At 42.0% G+C, this 22,377-nt stretch overlaps 1 protein-coding gene across 4 annotated transcripts in view; it reads right to left on the bottom strand.

Annotated features, from left to right (window-relative positions):
* Positions 1–22,377, bottom strand: part of CENPT (centromere protein T) — a 98,515-nt gene that overhangs the window by 22,024 nt on the left and 54,114 nt on the right. For all 4 annotated transcript variants that reach the window (XM_075837498.1, XM_075837497.1, XM_075837499.1 and 1 more), the window contains 5 exons: positions 15,469–15,608; positions 9,855–9,948; positions 8,484–8,623; positions 6,081–6,147; positions 4,577–4,719 (listed from right to left, as the gene is read on the bottom strand). In XM_075837498.1, coding sequence (XP_075693613.1) covers positions 4,577–4,719; positions 6,081–6,147; positions 8,484–8,623; positions 9,855–9,948; positions 15,469–15,608 — 584 coding nt within the window. The remainder of the gene's footprint in view (positions 1–4,576; positions 4,720–6,080; positions 6,148–8,483; positions 8,624–9,854; positions 9,949–15,468; positions 15,609–22,377) is intronic.

The following is a 22,377-nucleotide window of genomic DNA, read 5'->3' on the forward strand; positions in this document are numbered from 1 at the left end:
GCTGGAGGTAATGTCTATTCATTGTCAGGACAATCAAGTAGATAAAGCGTGTCACCGAGCCCGATTCACACTGCTGCTATATAGAAAGAGAAGCAGCAAAAAAAATAACAACAGGTGAGAAACTGACACATGGAATACCATAATGGAGCACATGGGAAAGTGCTTTGGCCCGGTGTCCCTTTAATTGATGTATTAACAGCACTGGCAGCGGCTACATCAGCTGTTCTTTCTTCTGTTGTATATACAGAGCTAAAGAACCCATTTAGTAACTCTGCCTTCTCTTGATCCCCTGCGACCAACTCACCATTACCACTATTTAAGGGTCCTACATGTTCAGACCATGTTTTTTTTGCATTTATACATTTGAAGAATTTTTGGGGATTTGTTTTGCTATCTTTGGCCACCTGCCTTTCTTTTGTATTCTTATGATTTTATTACTTTTTTGTAGATTCTATTAAGGTCTTTGAAATTTTCAAAGGCTAAAGCAGAATCCTCAGATTTATATTTTTTAAATGCCCTTTTTATGTCATGTATTGTTCTTTTTACAGAAGGTGTAAGGAAAGGGGAGTTTAATTCTAGTTATTCATACTTGTTACCTATAGGAATACATTTAGATTTTAATATTTCCCATTTATACCATTATTTGACATTAGTTGTTCCCAGTCTATGTCCTTAAGTGCAGCGCTCATCCTGGAGAAATTGGCCATCTTAAAATTAGGTGCTTTCGTCCTCCCAGCCTGTGTTTGATTTTTACAGTAAAGGTAAAATACAAATATATTGTGGTCACGGTTACCAAGGTGTTATACAACAGTGACTTTCCCAAACAGCTCTGCAGTGTTAGAAATTACAAGATCCAAAAAAGCATCACCTCTAGTCGGGTTTTCCCACACACTGGGCCATAAAATTATCCTGCCACAAAGAACCACTACCCAAGCTAATATCTGGGTAATGGAAATCTCCTATTATCACTTCAGTACCAGCCTGCTCTATTTCTTTATATATCTGACCTTTTATCTCCATGCGATAACATTTACCAAGATCTGGGGTTATCGGAAGCCACACAGGGACAAAAGGAGGTTAACAGATCATCTTCTGCTCCCTGAAAGCTGTCATCATATCCCACAAAGGCCCCCTCTTGCTTTTAACATAGGCTAAAGTGAGAGCTACATGTATATGCAGCTCCTACTTCAACTTGTTTTAGCTCAGGTTAGCTTGCCGTTAAAGATTCTTCGTTTTACAACAAGACTAAGATTGCAGTTCTGGACACGATCTAGCCTGAGCTAGAGCCCTTAGTAGAATGGGCAAGAATATGCAGCTCCCACTGCAAACTGCTCTATCTTGGGGTAAATCGAGAACCTATTCTTGTTTTAAAGATTCTTGGCCTTAAAACAAGACCAAGAGCTAGAGCTTCTAGCAGCAAGCTAGTCTGGGATGCATTTTGCTAGTCTGGGATGCAGTCATTGAAAACCATGGAATGCCATCATCTGGCAGGAAACACTATGGGGGGAATAGATCAAACTTTCTACGCCAGTTTTCTGGCATAGAAAAGTCGTAAAGGGCCCCAAAGTCGCAATTTGCGACTTTCAGGCTTTTTTACGCTGCTTTTGCCACTTTAAAAAGCGTGGCGTGGCTTCCCTAAAGGGGGCCAGGCCAGAGCAGACTGACAAATTTATTATAACTTATGTCAGAAAATGGACGTAAATTATAGTGGAAGCCTATGCCAGTTCCTAGCTGGCGTAGATTTCATTCTGTGGGCTGTACCAAGGTACATTCAGACCACCTACCCATCGAATAAAAAAATAAAAATAAAAGCTCGGTTCACTGCTCCTCTTCTCCCCTCTGGGTCCCATAAGCATGCTGCGGCTCATACAAGGTCCTGACCCCGGACAGCATCACGACATTGTATGAGCCGCAGCATGCTGAGGGGACACAGGGAAGAAGAGGAGAAGCGAGGAGAATATACTTTTTTTTATTCTAGAGTTTGTCCGATGGGAAGGGGGGAAAGGATTGCGCGCGCCACAGTTGTTGCGCCACAATTGTGGTGCTCAGTCGGCCGATAGATGGGAGGCCTATAGAAGTCTAAGGAGAGGGGGGAAAAAAAGATACACGCAGACATGCTGCAGCTTCTGGTAAGTGTTTTTATCCCACCCCAGTGCTGGATTATCTACTACACTGCTTATTACTGCTGTATTATCTCCTCCATGTTGCTGCAGCTTTTATATATATATATATATATATATATATATATATATATATATATATATATATATATATATATATATATATATATATACACAGTCCAATGGTAAATGAACACAGCACTCCAATGGTTTCCAGAAAATCAGGCCATGTGCTCGTTACCTGGGGGTGAATCAATACCCCAAGAGAATAGAGAGAAGCGTAGAACACAGCAACGGCACCAGGACTTCAGAGTAGATGAAAGCAAAAAGTGGATTTATTCACCTCAATAAAGCAACGTTTCTCATTGGCTTGAGAAAGGTTCCTGTTGAACCGAAACGTTGCTTTATTGAGGTGAATAAATCCACTTTTTGCTTTCATCTACTCTGAAGTCCTGGTGCCGTTGCTGTGTTCTACGCTTCTCTATATATATATACATATATACACACATACACACACACATATATACATATATATATATATATATATATATATATACACACACTACCGTTCAAAAGTTTAGGGTCACTTAGAAATTTCCTTATTTTTGCAAGAAAAGCACAGTTTTTTTCAATGAAGATAACATTAAATTAATCAGAAATACACTCTATACATTGTTAATGTGCTAAATGACTATTCTAGCTGCAAACGTCTGGTTTTTAATGCAATATCTACATAGGTGTATAGAGGCCCATTTCCAACAACCATCACTCCAGTGTTCTAATGGTACATTGTGTTTGCTAACTGTGTTAGAAGGCTAATGGATGATTAGAAAACACTTGAAAACCCTTGTGCAATTATGTTAGCACCGCTGTAAACAGTTTTGCTGTTTAGAGGAGCTATAAAACTGACCTTCCTTTGAGCCATTTGAGAATCTGGAGCATTACATTTGTGGGTTCGATTAAACTCTCAAAATGGCTAGAAAAAGAGAGCTTTCATGTGAAACTCGACAGTCTATTCTTGTTCTTAGAAATGAAGGCTATTCCATGCGAGAAATTGCCAAGAAACTGAAGATTTCCTACAACAGTGTGTACTACTCCCTTCAGAGAATAGCACAAACAGAAAGAGAAGTGGGAGGCCCCGCTGCACAACAAGACAAGTACATTAGAGTCTCTAGTTTGAGAAATAGACGCCTCACAGGTCCTCAACTGGCAGCTTCATTAACTAGTACCCGCAAAATGCCAGTGTCAACGTCTACAGTGAAGAGGCGACTCCGGGATGCTGGCCTTCAGGGCAGAGTGGCAAAGAAAAAGCCATATCTGAGACTGGCTAATAAAAGGAAAAGATTAATATGGGCAAAAGCACACAGACATTGGACAGAGGAAGATTGGAAAAAAGTGTTATGGACAGACGAATCGAAGTTTGAGGATCACACAGAAGAACATTTGTGAGACGCAGAACAACTGAAAAGATGCTGGAAGAGTGCCTGACGCCATCTGTCAAGCATGGTGGAGGTAATGTGATGGTCTGGGGTTGCTTTGGTGCTGGTAATGTGGGAGATTTGTACAAGGTAAAAGGGATTTTGAATAAGGAAGGCTATCACTCCATTTTGCAACGCCATGCCATACCCTGTGGACAACGCTTGTTTGGAGCCAATTTCATCCTACAACAGGACTAGGACCCAAAGCACACCTCCAAATTATGCAAGAACTATTTAGGGAAGAAGCAGGCAGCTGGTATTCTATCTGTAATGGAGTGGCCAGCGCAGTCACCAGATCTCAACCCCATAGAGCTGTTGTGGGAGCAGCTTGACCGTATTGTACGCAAGAAGTGCCCATCAGGCCAATCCAACTTGTGGGAGGGGCTTCTGGAAGCATGGGGTGAAATTTCCCCGATTACCTCAGCAAATTAACAGCTAGAATGCCAAAGGTCTGCAATGCTGTAATTGCTGCAAATGGAGCATTCTTTGACGAAAGCAAAGTTTGAAGGAGAAAATTATTGTTTCAAATAAAAATCATTATTTCTAACCATGTCAATGTCTTGACTATATTTTCTAGTCATTTTGCAACTCATTTGATAAATATAAGTGTGAGTTTTCATGGAAAACACAAAATTGTCTGGGTGACCCCAAACTTTTGAACGGTAGTGTATATATAACAAAAAAAAAATGCTGGGCACAAGGCATACGACGGACAGAAATAGTGTTATTCCTCATGTATACACATGTGACTATTTAATCTCAAAAGTCACCTGAAAAGGTCAGTCAGTGTGCTTGGTGTAACTTTTTAATATTTTTTATGAAAAATTAGTTCTACTTTTTGAGATACAGCATCTCTGTATAGAAAATATAGAGAATAATTTTTAATAAAAACTAATTAAAAAGTACATAGCTGTTAGTATTAATCCCCTTACTAGATGTGTTAGCAATAGGAGATAACGGTTTCTAAAAGTAAACAACCTTTCAATAGCTGGTATTTGTCTTCTACTCCTTGCTCGAATTCACCTAAGGAAACTAAGAATATTTTGTTTGGTCTGCGCAATAATCCTCTCGTGGAAGTGGATTCTGGTGCAGCGGATATATCCAGTTTATTCTCGATTGACCTGAAGTGAATAAAATATGAAAAGGTTTAGTTTTGTATTGCTCTTATGAATGAAACTAAAGTTATACAGAAGGGGAAAGGGAGAAGACGGGATTAATGTTTGATTTTGAAGCCCCAAGAATAAGTGATCAAATATGTGACGTGACACAAATTCACACTTCGCACTTTAAGGTGGTTTTTCTTGCTTTTTTAAACAGAAAATGAAAAACCACAGTGGCCAGATGTTGGATATGAGTGAAGAACCAACATCTGGCTAGTCTTTTATGTATAATGTATTGTGTGCTCTGCTAGCCACTGTATAGCCATGTAGCATTTCACTGTGTCTCATAGCCAATGCCCCGTGTTGCATTCAGATAAAAAACAGTTGTGGCAGGGACTATTTGGGACATTAAAGGGTAACTAAACTTTCAAAAAACGTCTGACTGGTCATAGTCATGACAACAAATGGAAGGTAATAGTGGCCATCACAAAGCCCTGACCTCAATCCCATAGACAATTTATGGGTAGAACTGAAAACGGTGTGTGTGCAAGGAGACCTACAAACCTGACTCCGTTACATCGGTCCTTTAAAGAGGAATGGGCCAAAATTCAAGCAGTTTATTGTGGGAGGCTAGCCAAAACGGTTCACCCAAGTTACACAATTTAGGATTCGTTCACATCTGAATCAGGGTCCCATTCTGACGTTCCGTCAGAGCGGGACACTGACTGAAACAAATAGAAACCATAGTTTACCATTTCCATCACCATTGATTTCAATGGTGATGGATCCGGTGCCAATGGATTCCGTTTGTCTCAGTTGTGCAAGGGTTCCGTCATTTTGATGGAATGAATAGCTTAGTCGACTACGGTATTGATTCCGTCAAAACGACGGAACCCTTGCACAACTGACACAAACGGAAACCATTGGGACCGGATCCGTCACCATTGAAATCAATGGTGATGAAAATGGTAAACTATGGTTTCCGTTTGTTTCAGTCAGGGCTTAATTCTGACGGAAAGCTCAGACGGAACGTCAGGACGGGACCCTGATGCAAATGTGAACGAAGCCTTAAAAGGCGCTGCTACCGAATACTACACTTGTTTGTAAACTTCTAAGCCGTGGGAATGTGATGAAAGAAATAAAAGCTGAAATAAATGATTGTCTCCAGTATTATTCTGACATTTCACATTCTTGAAATATCTGACCTAAGAGAGGGAATGTGTGCGGAGATCGAATGTCAGGAATTGTGAAAAACTGAGTTTTAATGAATGTGGCTTAGATGTCTGTAATCTTAGGACTCCAATTGTATATGTTAGAGTGTATTTGCTACTTCAAGCTGCGTATATGGGTCTTACTTAATAGAAATAAAAAATGCATTTTACCCTGACTTTGTGTAGGAGTCCACAAATAGAGATGGAAATTCATCACTCTTACTCGAAATGTTGTAGTCTAGAAAAAACAAACAAGTAGTTAAGCACCTAAGTTAACAAATGTGACGAGACAATTTATTTACATGTAGTTATATATTTTATTAAATGACAGCTGATAAACAATTGCCCTACATCTTCCCAAGACTCCCAGGAGGGGCACAAATATACAGAAAACAGCTTCTTCCAGCCTAAGTGCCATATAATAGTTACCACCAAATAAGTTAAATGTAGGTTTAGTAGTATGGCGGCACACTGGCAAAAAGTTAGGCGCTATAGACCGTAAAATAAAAAATAAAAAAAGTTGACAGTTTTGTCTCGTTCAGTCCCAGAAAACCCCTTTAACCCCTTAACCACCTATCCTATTTTGGTCTGAATGACCAAGCATTCTTTTTAGTTTTTTCATCTCTGCATTCTAAGAGTGAAAACTTTTTTTTCATTTTTCCTTCAACATTTTGCGCGACGAGATGTAGTTATGAATGGCACCATTATTGGGTGCAAGGAGTACAATGATTAACTTCAACATTTTTGGGGAGGGAATTGAAAAGAACAGTTATCCCAGCATTGTTTTTCGCCACGCTAGGCGGCATAAATAACGTGTTATCTTTATTCTATGGTTCGGTACAATTACGGCAATACCAAATGTGTAGAGGTTTTTTATGTTTTACCACGTTTGCATCATCACATTCCCAGCCGTAACTTTTGTATTGTTCCATTGATGTGTCCATACGAGGGCTTCTTTTTTGCGGGACAAGGTGTAGTTTTCATTGGCACTATTTTTGGGTACACAGGGTTGGTTAAACTTTTATTATTTTTTTGGGAGAGGGGGTTGGAAAGAAAAAGCAATTTCACCGTGTTTTTTGCCTTTTTTTACACCATGCACCATTCAGTTTAATAAATGGCTAACTTTATTGTTCACATTCTCATGATCGTGGAAATACCATGAGTATTTTTTTTTACACTTTTAATAAATAGAACCACTTTTTATAGAAGAAAATTGTTTTAATTGTTACCCAATTTTTTTTTTCTTTTATAAACTTTAACGCTTCTTAATATTTTTTTTTAGTCCCACTAGGGGACTTCCCTTCTGATCGCTGATATAATGCTTTGGTATACTTAGTATACCAAATCATTACGGCCTCAGCACAGCGTAATAGGCATATAGTCATGGCAGGCCCCCCGGATACCGGAGATCGCGTTTGAAAACCCACCCTCTGTTAAACTACTTAAATGCAATGATTGCTATTAATCGCGGCATTTAGGGTTTAAATGGCCGAGATTAGAAGTTTCTACAATACCAGTCATTGCAGCTGGACTTCTGCAGTGATCATGCGGCACAGATCACCATCACCTACATGTACGTCAGAATACGGGAAGGTTGACGTGCATGTAGGATTCTGCATCAAGGTGTTAGGCCTCATGCACACGACCGTATTTTTTCCCACCCGTAAATACTGGCGTAAATACGGGTCCGGTGTCACACGTATTCCACCCGTATTTACGAGCACGTTTTTGGCGGCAAAATAGCACTGCACTAATCGGCAGCCCCTTCTCTCTATCAGTGCAGGATAGAGAGAAGGGACAGCCTTTTCTGTAATAAAAGTTAAATAAATTCATACTTACCCGGCCGTTGTCTTGGTGACGCGTCCCTCTCTTCACATCCAGCCCGACATCCCTGGATGACCGCGGCAGTCCATGTGACCGCTGCAGCCTGTGATTGACCTGTGATTGGCTGCAGCGGTCACATGGCCTGAAATGTCATCCAGGACGTCGGGCCGGATGTCGAGAGAGACGCGTCACCAAGGCAACGGGCGGGAGACCGGACTGGAGGAAGCAGGAAGTTGTCGGTAAGTATGAACGTCTTTTATTTTTATTTTTTACAGGTTTATACTGATCGGTAGTCACTGTCCAGGGTGCTGAAAGAGTTACTGCAGATCAGCTCCCTGGACAGTGACTATTTACTGACGTCGCTTAGCAACGCTGCCGTAATGACGGGTGCACACATGTAGCCACCCGTCATTACGAGAGCTCCATAGACTTCTATGGACTGTCCGTGCCGTTATTACGGCCTGAAATAGGACATGTTCTATCTTTTTCAACGGCACGGGCACCTTCCCGTGAGAAAACAGGAAGGCACCCGTCGCCAATAGAAGTCTATGAGCCCGTTATTAGGGGTCGTAATTACGACCCGTAATAACGGGAGTTTTTACGGTCGTGTGCTTGAGGCCTCTAGTGACATTCTCCAAATCACATACTTGAATTCTGAAGCAATCAAGAGCCAGGGCAAGCGCTGTGAAGAGCAACAGTTTTTTCCTCATTATAGGGCAGATTTTCTCAGGAATAAAAGGGGGTTCCCACCTCTGTTCTTAGGCAGTCTTGCATCAACTTCTCTCTCAAACTCAGAAACTCTAATTTTTCTCTTTCTTGTAGATTTTCTAAGAGCTGTAATGCGTTCTGTGTCCTGTAAATCTGGCAGACTTAGATTTACATAACTCACACTATTACGGAGGAGGAAGCACAGGCATTATTTCCAATCATTATTTAGAAAAAAAATACATAAATGAAAATCAATAAATTATTAATAATGTGGGTCAAATCAATGATTATCTAATTCAGGGGTGCACAACCTTCTCGGTGTTGAGGGCCGTATTGTAACACTCTCACGGACCACAGTAAAACTTAAAAGGGGATTCCCAACTGAGACATTTATGGAATATGGACAGTATATGCCATACACGTCTGATAGGTAGGAGTTCAATTTCTGGGACTCATATGAGGAGAATGGGGTCCCCTGCTCGGCACCCCAGAGAGGGGGAGACAGAGTGGCCAAGGGTTAACCCCCTGTAGTTTATGGGAGTTAGGGAAAAAGCTGAGAATTTTGCTCCCTTAAACTGCAATGGAGAGAGCATGTGTGACTGACTACCTTTCCAGGTCCTCCCTGGAGTGGTGAAAATATTCTGTATGCCTCCTTATGGAATCGGAAGCATACCGAGGTACAGTAAAGGCCCCATGCTCTACAACGGGAGCGCTATTACGGCCCTGTTTTGTAAGACTGTGTGCAAGAGACATTAGACTGATATCTGACTATGACTAGTGTAAAGAAAAGTGGAGCGCGCACAGACACAGCTGAAATGGTAAGACGGAAGGACGAGATGCAGGTTGTTAGAAAACGACATCCCCCACAACAGCCCACGTCCTGTCTCTCCTGTCTCTGACTTCGGTCAGGACGACTGCTTGGGCGTTCAGGTTCAAAGTGACTGGCAGCCAGACACAATCTGCCCTGCGGAATCCTGCACCTTTATTATAAAACGAGTTTTATGATGTATTTTCTAACGTGATGGCGGGCATTCGAAAGGGACACTAAATTTTAAGTCCATAGAAGGAGTTGTTAATGTTACTACTGTCATGTACTGCGCTGTATGATATTCTTCAGTGCGATGGAGGCTCCGCGTGCCTCTGTATTCTGCTCCGTACAGCGGCATATTACAGAATAGCCCTGTGATACGGCTCCTGTAGGAGCCACGATTTTTCTTTTTTTGTCGGATTTATATAAAACTTGACAGATAAAAATTATTCTTAAAAAAAAAACAAAAACAGAAATAATGACTTTAAAATCAGAGGCATACTGAGATACTCAGAGGTTGTACAGAGAACTAATCCGGCAGTGGGCACGAGGTCTAAATCAAGTTTTTGTGACCGGTAATAGCATTATTCATGTAAAGAGCTTACCTGCTTAATTTTGCAGTAGGAGTGTCCTCTTGTTTTTTATTATCAGCAGCAGAAGCTTTTGACCTCTGAGAAACAAGAATTGAAACTTCATCCTCTGAGGAAACAAATAAAAATAGAGAAATTAAATAACACGGCTATATTCACATTGCGTTTTTTGTTTACAGCCAAACAAATATGCTCGAGTATCTGAAAACAGTATCTAAACGTCCAGTATATCTCGGCATGGACAATAATTTGAAAGGGGGGTTTTACACAGGATGCTTATCGTCATATAACGCTCGTTGCCGATAATTGCCCTGTGCAAACGCTCGTTCATTTACTGATCGTATAGTTTTAAAAAAGTTAAATATCATCGTTGTCAGCAGCACATCTCCCTATGTAAACAGGGAGACGCGCTGCCGACATGATAATGTATGGGGATGAGTGATCGGAGTATCGACCGCTCGTCCCTATCTATAGCTCCATGTGACAGGAGCAAACGAGCGCCGATCAACGACGTCTCCACCGTTGCGGAGATATCTGTGCCGTTAGTAGTGGTGGTGCCCGATATGTAAATGAGGCCTTTGACTGTCAAGTGGGCGGGCAACACCTGTCAATTTATATGAGGTAACCACCCACTTGACAGTCAAAGGCCTGATTTGCATATCAAATACCAGAACTAACGGCCCTGATATCTTAGCAATAATGGGGGCTAGAAGAAAAAAATAAAAAAGCATCACAATCTGTCAGGCTCCTGCAATCTAACGAAGATGTCAACTGCAGTTTTTGGGCAGGTGACAGGTCCCCTTTAACAGATATATTTTTGAATAAAGAAGTTGTGTTATGTTTAGAAGCTTTTCTATAACTCAAGAAAGGAGTATAACAGATTTTTCTAGATGTAGTTTGAACATTAAGATATGTAAGAAACAAAATAAATCTATTGGGCGGCACAGGACACATGGAAAACCCAAACTTACATTCCAGAAATGCCATGCTATCCTTTCAGAAATTTTTAACAAAAGTCTGAGAATAGTAAAAGTTTTACCAGGATATGATAAAAAAATGTTTCCATCTAAAATAAAAGAACAATCACCAGTAAAAGTCCTCCGTCAAGTTATAAAGTGTCATTCAGCTAAAAATCTAAAACCAAGCATGAAACAAGAGTAGTATGACTACATTACAGCTCTGTGTGAACGCCATAGATTTACCACCCAACCCCCCAAAATCGTAATTTTTGAGCTATTTATATGGCATCAACATGGAGCCAAAATACGGCAATACATGAAAGATGTAATATATTATTATTAAGGTTTCCCATGATTTTATTCCTTACAGATCACAAGTGGACACGTTCAAGAACTGCCTGTTCGTTCTATCAATCTAAGGCCCCTATTTATGTTCTACCGGCGATAGAAAATAGTTTATCAGCTCTCCATTGTTCTCCCCTCTCCCTTAAGGTGCTTTTACTATGCTTGATATTGGCCATAAAAATTAGTGCCGATCAACGAAGCAGGTCGTTGATTGGCGCATGTTTGCTCCTTTTAAAAAGAGCTATGATCAGTCGTGAACGGGATCGTCCCAAAACATTTCTTTCATGTTGGCAGCCCATCTCCGTTTACACAGGGAGATGGGCTGCCAACAACAATAATATTTCTTGCTGCATAAATGATACAATCAGCCGGTGAACAATCATTGCCCAGTTTACACGGGTCAGTGATCGGGAGCGAGCATTCATAGGATCACTCGCTTAGACTTGCTGCTCCAAAGGCCTTAAATAAAATGTTCGAATCTGTAATGCACAAGCGCAGTAGTGAAGTTTCTCCTCTGAAGACCATGGAAGAAGGCCAATACTGGATGCAGGGTCCCGTGCAAAAGTTTCATGAGTGGCCCTCCTCCGGAACAGACTGGAGTGTTGAGGGTTAATATTGTCTTTCTTCCCAGTGATCAGGCTACACGGAGGGCTTTGAGTACCAGGGCTGTGCTGTAGTTTCCTGTACTTATGCCGTCTCCCACTCTGCTGTGCAACCCTCCTTCTATATCCCCCTTCCCTCTTAGCGCCCAGCGAATCTGCTCAGCTTGGGAGTTGAGGCTATGCCGCGTCAGAATGGAGCTCAGAACGAGCTGTTACAAGGGCTAACAGGGGAGGCAAATAGTTGAAAAAGGTGCTGCCACTAGGACGCAGGTTCACTGTTTGTCCTATGGTTAAATCGGCCCTGACTGGACGTGCCTGCAGTAATCTCAGAACCGCTAGAGAGAACAGGAAGACAGTATTAAGGCAAGTACTTAATATAGCAGATACACTTTTTAAATATATTGTATTCCCCTTCAGACATGCACCTGAGTTCCAGCACATATAAATATATGTATATATCACGCACACGCTGAAAAAGTCACATGGTGACGAAACGCGCCAGCAGCTTACGTTCTGACATCACACGCTGAAATCCCGCGTGTTCGGCTGCATGCCGATCTGGATGGTGTCTACAACGCACACGCTGCTTTTGGCTCACACCAGATCTTACTACTGGGACGAACACTCCCGCTTCCCTCCTTGTTGTGGAGACCACTCTCCTGGTTGAACACCAATATGCATCGCCAGAATAACCGCCTGTGATCTATTCCAATACCCGCCTCAAATGAGGTGCCTCTATGGCAGATGAGTATATGGTTTTCCTGATATCAAATGCAGAATAACTGCTAGATCTGCTCGTCAGCTTTGGACTGGCTTACATGGTCTTTTTATTGCTGGACATACAGTGGAGGAAATAAGTATTTGATCCCTTGCTGATTTTGTAAGTTTGCCCAATGTCAAAGTCATGAACAGTCTAGAATTTTTAGGCTAGGTTAATTTTACCAGTGAGAGATCGATTATATAAAAAAAAATACAAAAAATCACATAGTCAAAATTATATATATTTATTTGCATTGTGCACAGAGAAATAAGTATTTGATCCCCTACCAACCATTAAGAGTTCAGCCTCCTCCAGACCAGTTACACGCTCCAAATCAACTTGGTACCTGCATTAAAGACAGCTGTCTTACATGGTCACCTGTATAAAAGACTCCTGTCCACAGACTCAATTAATCAGTCTGACTCTAACCTCTACAACATGGGCAAGACCAAAGAGCATTCTAAGGATGTCAGGGACAAGATCATAAACCTGCACAAGGCTGGAATGGGCTACAAAACCATAAGTAAGACGCTGGGTGAGAAGGAGACAACTGTTGGTGCAATAGTAAGAAAATGGAAGACATACAAAATGACTGTCAATCGACATCGATCTGGGGCTCCATGCAAAATCTCACCTCGTGGGGTATCCTTGATCCTGAGGAAGGTGAGAGCTCAGCCGAAAACTACACGGGGGGAACTTGTTAATGATCTCAAGGCAGCTGGGACCACAGTCACCAAGAAAACCATTGGTAACACATTACGCCGTAATGGATTCAAATCCTGCAGTGCCCGCAAGGTCCCCATGCTCAAGAAGGCACATGTACAGGCCCGTCTGAAGTTTGCAAATGAACATCTGGATGATTCTGGGAGTGATTGGGAGAAGGTGCTGTGGTCAGATGAGACTAAAATTGAGCTCTTTGGCATTAACTCAACTCGCCGTGTTTGGAGGAAGAGAAATGCTGCCTATGACCCAAAGAACACTGTCAAGCATGGAGTTGGAAACATTATGTTTTGGGGGTGTTTCTCTGCTAAGGGCACAGGACTACTTCACCGCATCAATGGGAGAATGGATGGAGCCATGTACTGTCAAATCCTGAGTGACAACCTCCTTCCCTCCACCAGGACATTAAAAATGGCTCGTGGCTGGGTCTTCCAGCACGACAATGACCCGAAACATACAGCCAAGGCAACAAAGGAGTGGCTCAAAAAGAAGCACATTAAGGTCCTGGAGTGGCCTAGCCTGTCTCCAGACCTTAATCCCATCGAAAACTTATGGAGGGAGCTGAAGATCCGAGTTGCCAAGCGACAGCCTCAAAATCTTAATGATTTACAGATGATCTGCAAAGAGGAGTGGGCCAAAATTCCATCTAACATGTGTGCAAACCTCATCATCAACTACTAAAAACGTCTGACTGCTGTGCTTGCCAACAAGGGTTTTGCCACCAAGTATTAAGTCTTGTTTGCCAAAGGGATCAAATACTTATTACCCTGTGCACAATGCAAATAAATATATATAATTTTGACAATGTGATTTTCTGTTTTTTGTTTTTTTTATATAATCTATCTCTCACTGGTAAAATTAACCTAGCCTAAAAATTCTAGACTGTTCATGTCTTTGACAGTGGGCAAAGTTACAAAATCAGCAAGGGATCAAATACTTATTTCCTACACAGTATACTGTATGTTTGGGTTTGACAGTGTTGGTCAAACAATTTCCTTTGGGCCTACTGCCTTTTACTGGCTTTGTCCTGGTTACTGTTGCTACTACCAGCCATTTATTTTATCTGCACTTTCTGGGGGTTAATATTATGATACTATTTTATGCAGCTTTTCCATACGCGGTGATTCTCCATTCCGAGGTTTTTGACCTGCTCATTATTTTCAGCCAGCCGCTGGGTGATTTATGTTCTAACATGTTCTCAATTCATTAATATAGGTCATTAATACTCTTGGCTATAACATACAGGATTTGCATTGTATTTTGACATTATTCAATGTTACTATATGTATCTCCCTGATTTGGATTAAGGTGCGTTATTTCCATTCCTGGTTGCTATACCTCTACCCGGTCGGATATGTGACTTCCTTTTGGTGCTGCAGGATCACGTATGATGCAGATTTTTTGTCCTCTCATATATTCATATTAATAAATTTTTATACTTTATAACTAGTGAGTCGAGTGCCTACTTTTTCGCAGGGTTTCCCCTGTCCCTTGCTTTATTCCTATACGATCATATAAATATATGGGTCAGTTCACACCGAGTTATTTTGACGTGGAAAATGCATCGGAATCAGCACCAAAATACGTCCCAAATTGCCTCCCATGGATTTCAATGTGAGGCAGAGGCGGTTTTCTTCCTGGACAGCTTTTGGCTACTCGCGGAAAAAAAACTTGGCATGCTCTTTCTTAGAGTGGTTTCCTGCTTTGACCTCCCATTGAAACCAATAGAAGGTAGAAAAGTCCTGCAGCATTAGTTTGAGTGTTTTTTTTCAGTGGAAAATGCGGGGAAAAAAATGCATTAAAACAATGCTGCCAGTTCAACATCTGCCTGCAAAAAAACTCAAGTGTGAACTAGGCCTATAGCTGCATAAAATTATCTAAGTGTGCACTGTTTTCTTACAACATTACCAACCACACATCCATTTATACACAGCGAGCAGACAAACATGAGCCTTTTATAAAGGAGTCAGAGCTGGAGTTGGACAACGGGGTCAACAGGGTGTGCAATAGGGGCATTTCCTTAAACCCACACCATTACATACATGCACGTGAGACTGTAGGAAGAGGAGGCTTCCATGCCGTGCATGTACAGGATTCTGCATCAAGGTGTTAAGTGACATTCCCCAAATCACATGCTAGAATTCTGAAGCAACTCAAAAGAGACAAGGGCAAGCACCGTGAAGAGCAACAGTTTTTTCCTCATTATAGGGCAGATTTTCTCAGGAATAAAAGGGGGTTCCCACCTCTGTTCTTAGGCAGTCTTGCATCAACTTCTCTCTCAAACTCAGAAACTCGAATTTTTTTCTTTCTTGTGGGTTTTCTAAACGCTGTAATGTCTTCTGTGTCCTGTAAATCTGGCAGACTTAGATTTACATAACTCACACTACAGAGGAGGAAGCACAGGCATTATTTTCAATCATTATTTAGAAAAACAACATCAATAAATAATTTATGAAAAAGTAGTAAATCATTAATAATGTGCATCAAAATCAATGATATCCCCCTGTAGTTTATGGGAGTTACAGAAAAAGCTGAGAATTTCACTCCCATAAACTACACCGCGTGTGTGGCTACACCAGAGAGAGCAGGCGCGGCTACACCAGAGAGAGCAGGCGCGGCTACACCAGAGAGAGCAGGCGCGGCTACACAATAGAGAGAGCAGGCGCGGCTACACAATAGAGAGAGCAGGCGCGACTACACTAGAGAGAGCATGTGTGACTACACTAGAGAGAGCATGTGTGACTACACTAGAGAGAGCATGTGTGACTACACTAGAGAGAGCATGTGTGACTACACTAGAGAGAGCATGTGTGACTACACTAGAGAGAGCATGTGTGACTACACTAGAGAGAGCATGTGTGACTACACTAGAGAGAGCATGTGTGACTACACTAGAGAGAGCAGGCGCGACTACACTAGAGAGAGCATGTGTGACTACACTAGAGAGAGCATGCGTGACTACACTAGAGAGAGCAGGCGCGACTACAATAGAGAGAGTATGTGTGACTGCACTAGGGAGATTGTGTCTTTCTGAACCATGCTAGTCCGTGACTTGATGGTTGGGGCTCACAGAATGGCATCACAGGCCGCATGTTGTGCAACCCTGATCTAAATAGAATCTGTGATATTCACATATGACAATGCATGTTTCTGAAATTGTTCTTGGAAGGAATAAGGCCTCATGCACATGTGTGTTGCCATAAAGGCGCTGTCAGGTGCCGTATGTACAGAGCTATCCTTAATACATATGGCACCCGATTTATGGAATCGGAAGCATACAGAGGTACAGTAAAGGCTCCATGCACTACAACGGGAGCGCTATTACGGCTCTGTTTTGTAAGGCTGTGTGCAAGAGACATTAGACTGATATCGAACTAGTGTAAAGAAAAGTGGAGCGCGCACAGACAGCTGAAATGGTAAGACGGAGGGGCGAGATGCAGACTGTTAGAAAACGACATCCCCCACAAGAGCCCATGTCCTGTCTTTCCGACTTACCACTTCAGCTACGTCTGTGCGTGCTGTGATCCTGGATAGCCTGAGGCACACAGACCAAGCGGAGATGGTGCGTTGATATGCATTAAGCCTATAGATACTTCACTTCGGTCAGGATGACTGTTTGCACGTTCAGGTCCCAAATGACTGACAACCAGACGCAATCTGTCCTGCTGCGTCCTGCACATCCATTACATTTACTAACATGACGGTGGGCATTTGAATCAAATGATTACTCCGCTAGACAATATGAGCGTTTATATACAATTGTAGTTATGTATAAATGAATGTATAGTAATGTATTCTTTATTTCCTGCAGAACCCCTTTAAGTATTCAGTGAAAGGAACACTACATTTTAAGTCTATAGGAGTTGTTAATGTTACTACTGTCATGTACGGCACTGGATGATATTCTTTTGTCTAAGGCCTCATTCACAGGGCAGGGCCACGGAGGCTCCGCGTGCCTCTGTATTCTGCTCCGTACAGTGGCATACTACAGAATAGCTCTGTGATACGGCTCCAGTAGGGGAATGCCACGATTTTTATTTTTTTGTCGGATTTATATAAAACCTGACAGATAAAATTATTCTTAAAAAAACAGCAGAAATAATGACTTTAACCCCTTAGTGACCACTAATACGCCTTTTTACGTCGGTCACTAATGGGCTTTAGGCTAGGTTGACGCCTTTTCACGTCAGCCTAGTCTAAGTCCTGCACGGGTCTCCCGTGCAGGCAGGAGCCGGGGCTCTGCTGTCTGATGACAGCTGAGCTCCTGCTCCAACGCCCACGATCGAAGTTTACTTCGATCGCGGCCGTTTAACCCGTTAAATGCCGCCGTCAATAGCGACCGCGGCATTTAACTTTGTTTACAGAGGGAGTGCGCTCCCTCTGTCACCCATCGGCGGCCCGCGAATGAAATCGCGGGTCTCCGATGGGGTGTCATGGCAGCCGGGGGCTTGATAAAAGCCCCCAGGTCTGCCCTGGACATATGCCTGTTAGGACGCGCCGGAGGCACGTCCTAACAGATTGCCTGTCAGATTTACACTGACAGGCAATAATGCTCTGGTATACGAAGTATACCAGAGCATTATAGCAGCGATCGGAACATCGCACAGTAAAGTCCCCTAGTGGGACTAATAAAATAAGTCATCAAAGTGAAATAAAGATTATTAATAAAAAGTACAGTAAAAAAATAAATCAAACAATTTTTTTCCATAAAAAGTGGTTTTATTTAGTAAAAGTGTAAAAAAAAAAAAAAAGTACACATATGTGGTATCGCCGCGACCGTAATGACTCCATTCATAAAGTTAATATGTAATTTAAACCGTAAAGTGAACACCGTTAAAAAAAAACGCAAAAAACCATGGCGAAATTGCAATTTTTTTCCATTGCCCCCCAAAAAAGTCATAATAAAAATGAATCAATAAGTACCATGCACCCCAAAACAGTACCATTCAAAACTACGTCTTGTCCCGCAGAAAAAAAGCCCAAAAAATCACTACATTGATGGAAAAATAAAAAAATTACGGCTCTTGGAAAGCGACGATGCAAAAGCAAATAATTTTAGTTCAAAAGTGTTTTTATTGTGCAAAAGTCGTAACACATAAAAAAACCTCTACACATGTGGTATCGCCGTAATCGTACCGACCCATAGAATAAAGGTAACATGTTATTTACGTCGCATAGTGAACGGTGTCAATTTAAAAACGCATAGAACAATGGCGGAATTTCAGTTTTTTGTTATAATCCCCCCCAAAAAGGTTAATAAAAGTTAATATAAAAATTATATGTAAATTCACTGTATAAATTGATATAAATATAATTGTGCTCCCACAATATGAAAATTTTTTTTAAGGGGTTCACTGAAGTGACAACTGAGTAAAATATACCTTTTAATAGTAACTCGTTTTAAAAACAGGGGTAACACACCACTGTGAAATGAGCCCCACCGTGAAAATTAAAAAATGTATTAAACAGAAAACACTGAGTCATTATGATAGATATATCTCAGTGTTTGTAACAATATTTGTCTGGAACCAGCATATATCCTGGGCACAACAAAAGTACAATCCCTAAAAGAAGCACCAGTGTCCGAAAAGAAACACCGGATCTACTAGTGCTGGGTGTAACACAATGTTGTTGTCCCCAATGCAGACATTCCATATACAATAAACGACCCTACGCGTTTCAAATACTCATCCTCAGGGGTCCGTATCTTGGTAACTCTGGCCTCATCACCAGCGATAATAATATTCAACAGCAGATATTCTGCTGTGCGTCACGGGAAGATGCACGTATCGATGTCAACGGCATACTTCATTGCAGGCGCTGGGTTACTATAAACACCTAAACTCCACCCCTCGTATTTGGCGGCGATACCTGAACTGGCCAATCACAACACCCTCTCGATTCGTGACACCTGCCCATGTGACCCCCCGCCGTCAGCTGACAGCCAGGGGTCACCATCGACCGCATCATACCGAACGCGCAGGCGCAGTAGAAGCCAAGGACGTGTCGCCCGGACTGCCAAGCAAGAGGAAGGTAAGCGCAAAGCGATAATAAGTTTTGTAAGTATGTCTTGCGGGACAGTTACCCACCGCAAGTGGACTACCTCACAAAGCAACTCTTAGGTTAATAAACACATATTAGGTGGACAAGATTACTGAGTCCCTCCCATTTGAAAAAACTGACTGACAAAAGATCTCTTTATATGTTGGCTGGCCAATATGGCCATATCGAACATAGTGCACTATGCAACTGGAACCCCCCCACCCACAAAGGCAACCCAAGATGAAATTTGGCCACCTTAGGGGGAGTGGTATTGCATATTAAATAAAACATGTATAATTAGTCTGCTCGTTTAGACCCGCTGGTTGTATGCATGCCAGTCTATGGATCCATTGGGCTTCTTTGCGTAAAATTAGGTTGTCCCAGTCACCTCCTCTTTTTGGGGGTCTAATGAGTTCAATTGCTTGAAACTTTAAACATGCTGCATAGCCTTGGTGTTTAGCATGCACATGCTTAGATATTGGGGCGTCCCTAACATGGATAATATCTCCAACATGCTCCCTTATCCGGCGTCGAAATTGTCGTGCTGTTTTGCCCACATAATTTAGGGGGCATGGGCATGTAATTAGGTAAACCACCCCCGCTGTTTTGCAATTAACAAAATCCCGAATGTTGTATTTTTTCTGTGTTGTAACACTGGTGAAGCTATTCCCTTTAAGAATGAAGTCACACGCTTTACAGCTACCACATCTAAAAGGTGCCTGGTATTTGTCTATCCAGCCACGTACCCCTAGGTGTAATGGGGTCAAAACAACTGTGCATGACTCTGTCCCTAATGTTTTTCCCTCTCCGATACGTGACAGAGGGCCACTGTGTGATCTGATCTACCAAATCTGTATCAGAACTGAGAATACGCCAGTATCTTTTCAGGATCTGCATAATATCATTTTGTTTAGAATCATAGGTGCCTATGAGTCTCGTAACTTGTTCTTCTTTACGTTTTTTAGGAACCAGGAGACATTGCCTGTCTGCGTCCCTTGCTCCCTCATAGGCCTTCCTAATTACACTCTTGGGGAAACCTCTGTCCTTCAATCTAGTTTTGAGTTCCTGGGCCTGGCACTCAAAATCACCCATAGAGCTACAATTCCTACGTACTCTCATAAATTGGCCCTTTGGAATGCCACGTTTGAGGGGATAAGGATGACAGCTATTCCATTGCAAGAAACTATTGGTTGCTGTTTCTTTCCGGTGTACCTTGGTCCGAATTGTGCCTTCTTCTGTTTTAATAATTTTCAAGTCCAGAAAAGACAATTCTTTTTCACTGATCTCACATGTGAACTTTAGCCCTACATCATTAGTATTGAGGGCTGCTACAAAACTATGGAACTCCTCTACTGTAGAGTTCCAGAGAAGCAGCACGTCATCAATATATCTAATCCATAATCCAACGGATGAAGTCCATTTGCCAAAATTGTCCCCAAAGACAATTGTCTCCTCCCACCAGCCAAGAAATAAATTTGCGTAGGTGGGAGCAGCAGGACTACCCATTGCAGTGCCACATTGCTGATGAAAGATCTTGTCTTCAAAGATAAATATGTTTTTTTCAAGAACAAATTGTAATAACTGCAAAACAAACTGGTTATGGGCTGCAAACTGAGTGCCTCTTGATCCAAGGAAGTACTCGATCGCCTTATAACCCAATTTGTGAGGTATGGATGAATACAACGCCTCAACATCCAGGCTAGCCAGGAGTGTGTCTTTCTCCAAGGAAATACCGTCAATCTGTTTCAAGACATCCATAGTGTCACGTACATATGATGTGAGACTCAAGACAAAAGGGCGCAACACCTGATCAACATATGTACTCACATTTTGAGTTAGATTATTAATGCCTGAAACAATCGGTCTGCCACGTAAGGGGGGATACCCTTTGTGGATTTTGGGCAGGCTATAAAAACACGCCATGATGGGAAATTGTGGGAACAGGAACCCAAACTCACTCGCACTAATCAAAGATCTGCTCTTTGCATCACTCAGGATGCCCAGCAATTCTTTCTTGAATAGTGCTGTGGGGTTGTCCTTTAAAATGGTGTAACAATCAGGGTTGAGTAAAATGTCCTCACACATTTTTTTATAATCATCCCTACTCATGACCACAATGTTCCCACCTTTATCAGATGCCTTTAGAACAATATTTTGTTTTTTCTCTAAAGTGGTCAGAGCTACTCGTTCGGACCAAGACAAGTTGTTATCTATGCCCCTAATGTCCTGACTAAGATTTTTGATCTCATCTCTCACCATCTCCACAAATAAATCCACATTGGTAAAATCTCCTACAGGTGGCAACTTTCTACTCTTCATTTTTAGATTGGTAAAAGGACCTAGACCTGGGGTTCTACCAGATTCCTCTAGTAACCCCTCTAAGGCCACAAGGCCTTCCATATCAGATTCTTCTAACCCCAATTCCATGCATTTTTTTCTATTATGGTGTTTGAAGAATTTGATCCATTTGAGTTTACGAGCAAATAAATTGAGATCCTTTATCCAGGAAAATGAGTCAAATTTAACTGTGGGGACAAAGGAAAGTCCCTTTTCTAATAATGTATTCTCTGATGCACTCAAGATGTATTCAGATAGGTTAATGATTTGTAGCCTATCCATATTACTTCCCTTCACTAATCCTTTTGTCCCCTCAGCATGTAGCAGTAATCTTGTCCACCTAATATGTGTTTATTAACCTAAGAGTTGCTTTGTGAGGTAGTCCACTTGCGGTGGGTAACTGTCCCGCAAGACATACTTACAAAACTTATTATCGCTTTGCGCTTACCTTCCTCTTGCTTGGCAGTCCGGGCGACACGTCCTTGGCTTCTACTGCGCCTGCGCGTTCGGTATGATGCGGTCGATGATGACCCCTGGCTGTCAGCTGACGGCGGGGGGTCACATGGGCAGGTGTCACGAATCGAGAGGGTGTTGTGATTGGCCAGTTCAGGTATCGCCGCCAAATACGAGGGGTGGAGTTTAGGTGTTTATAGTAACCCAGCGCCTGCAATGAAGTATGCCGTTGACATCGATACGTGCATCTTCCCGTGACGCACAGCAGAATATCTGCTGTTGAATATTATTATCGCTGGTGATGAGGCCAGAGTTACCAA

Source organism: Rhinoderma darwinii, chromosome 9 (assembly GCF_050947455.1).
Source record: "Rhinoderma darwinii isolate aRhiDar2 chromosome 9, aRhiDar2.hap1, whole genome shotgun sequence".
In the NCBI taxonomy this organism is placed as follows: Eukaryota; Metazoa; Chordata; class Amphibia; order Anura; family Rhinodermatidae; genus Rhinoderma; species Rhinoderma darwinii.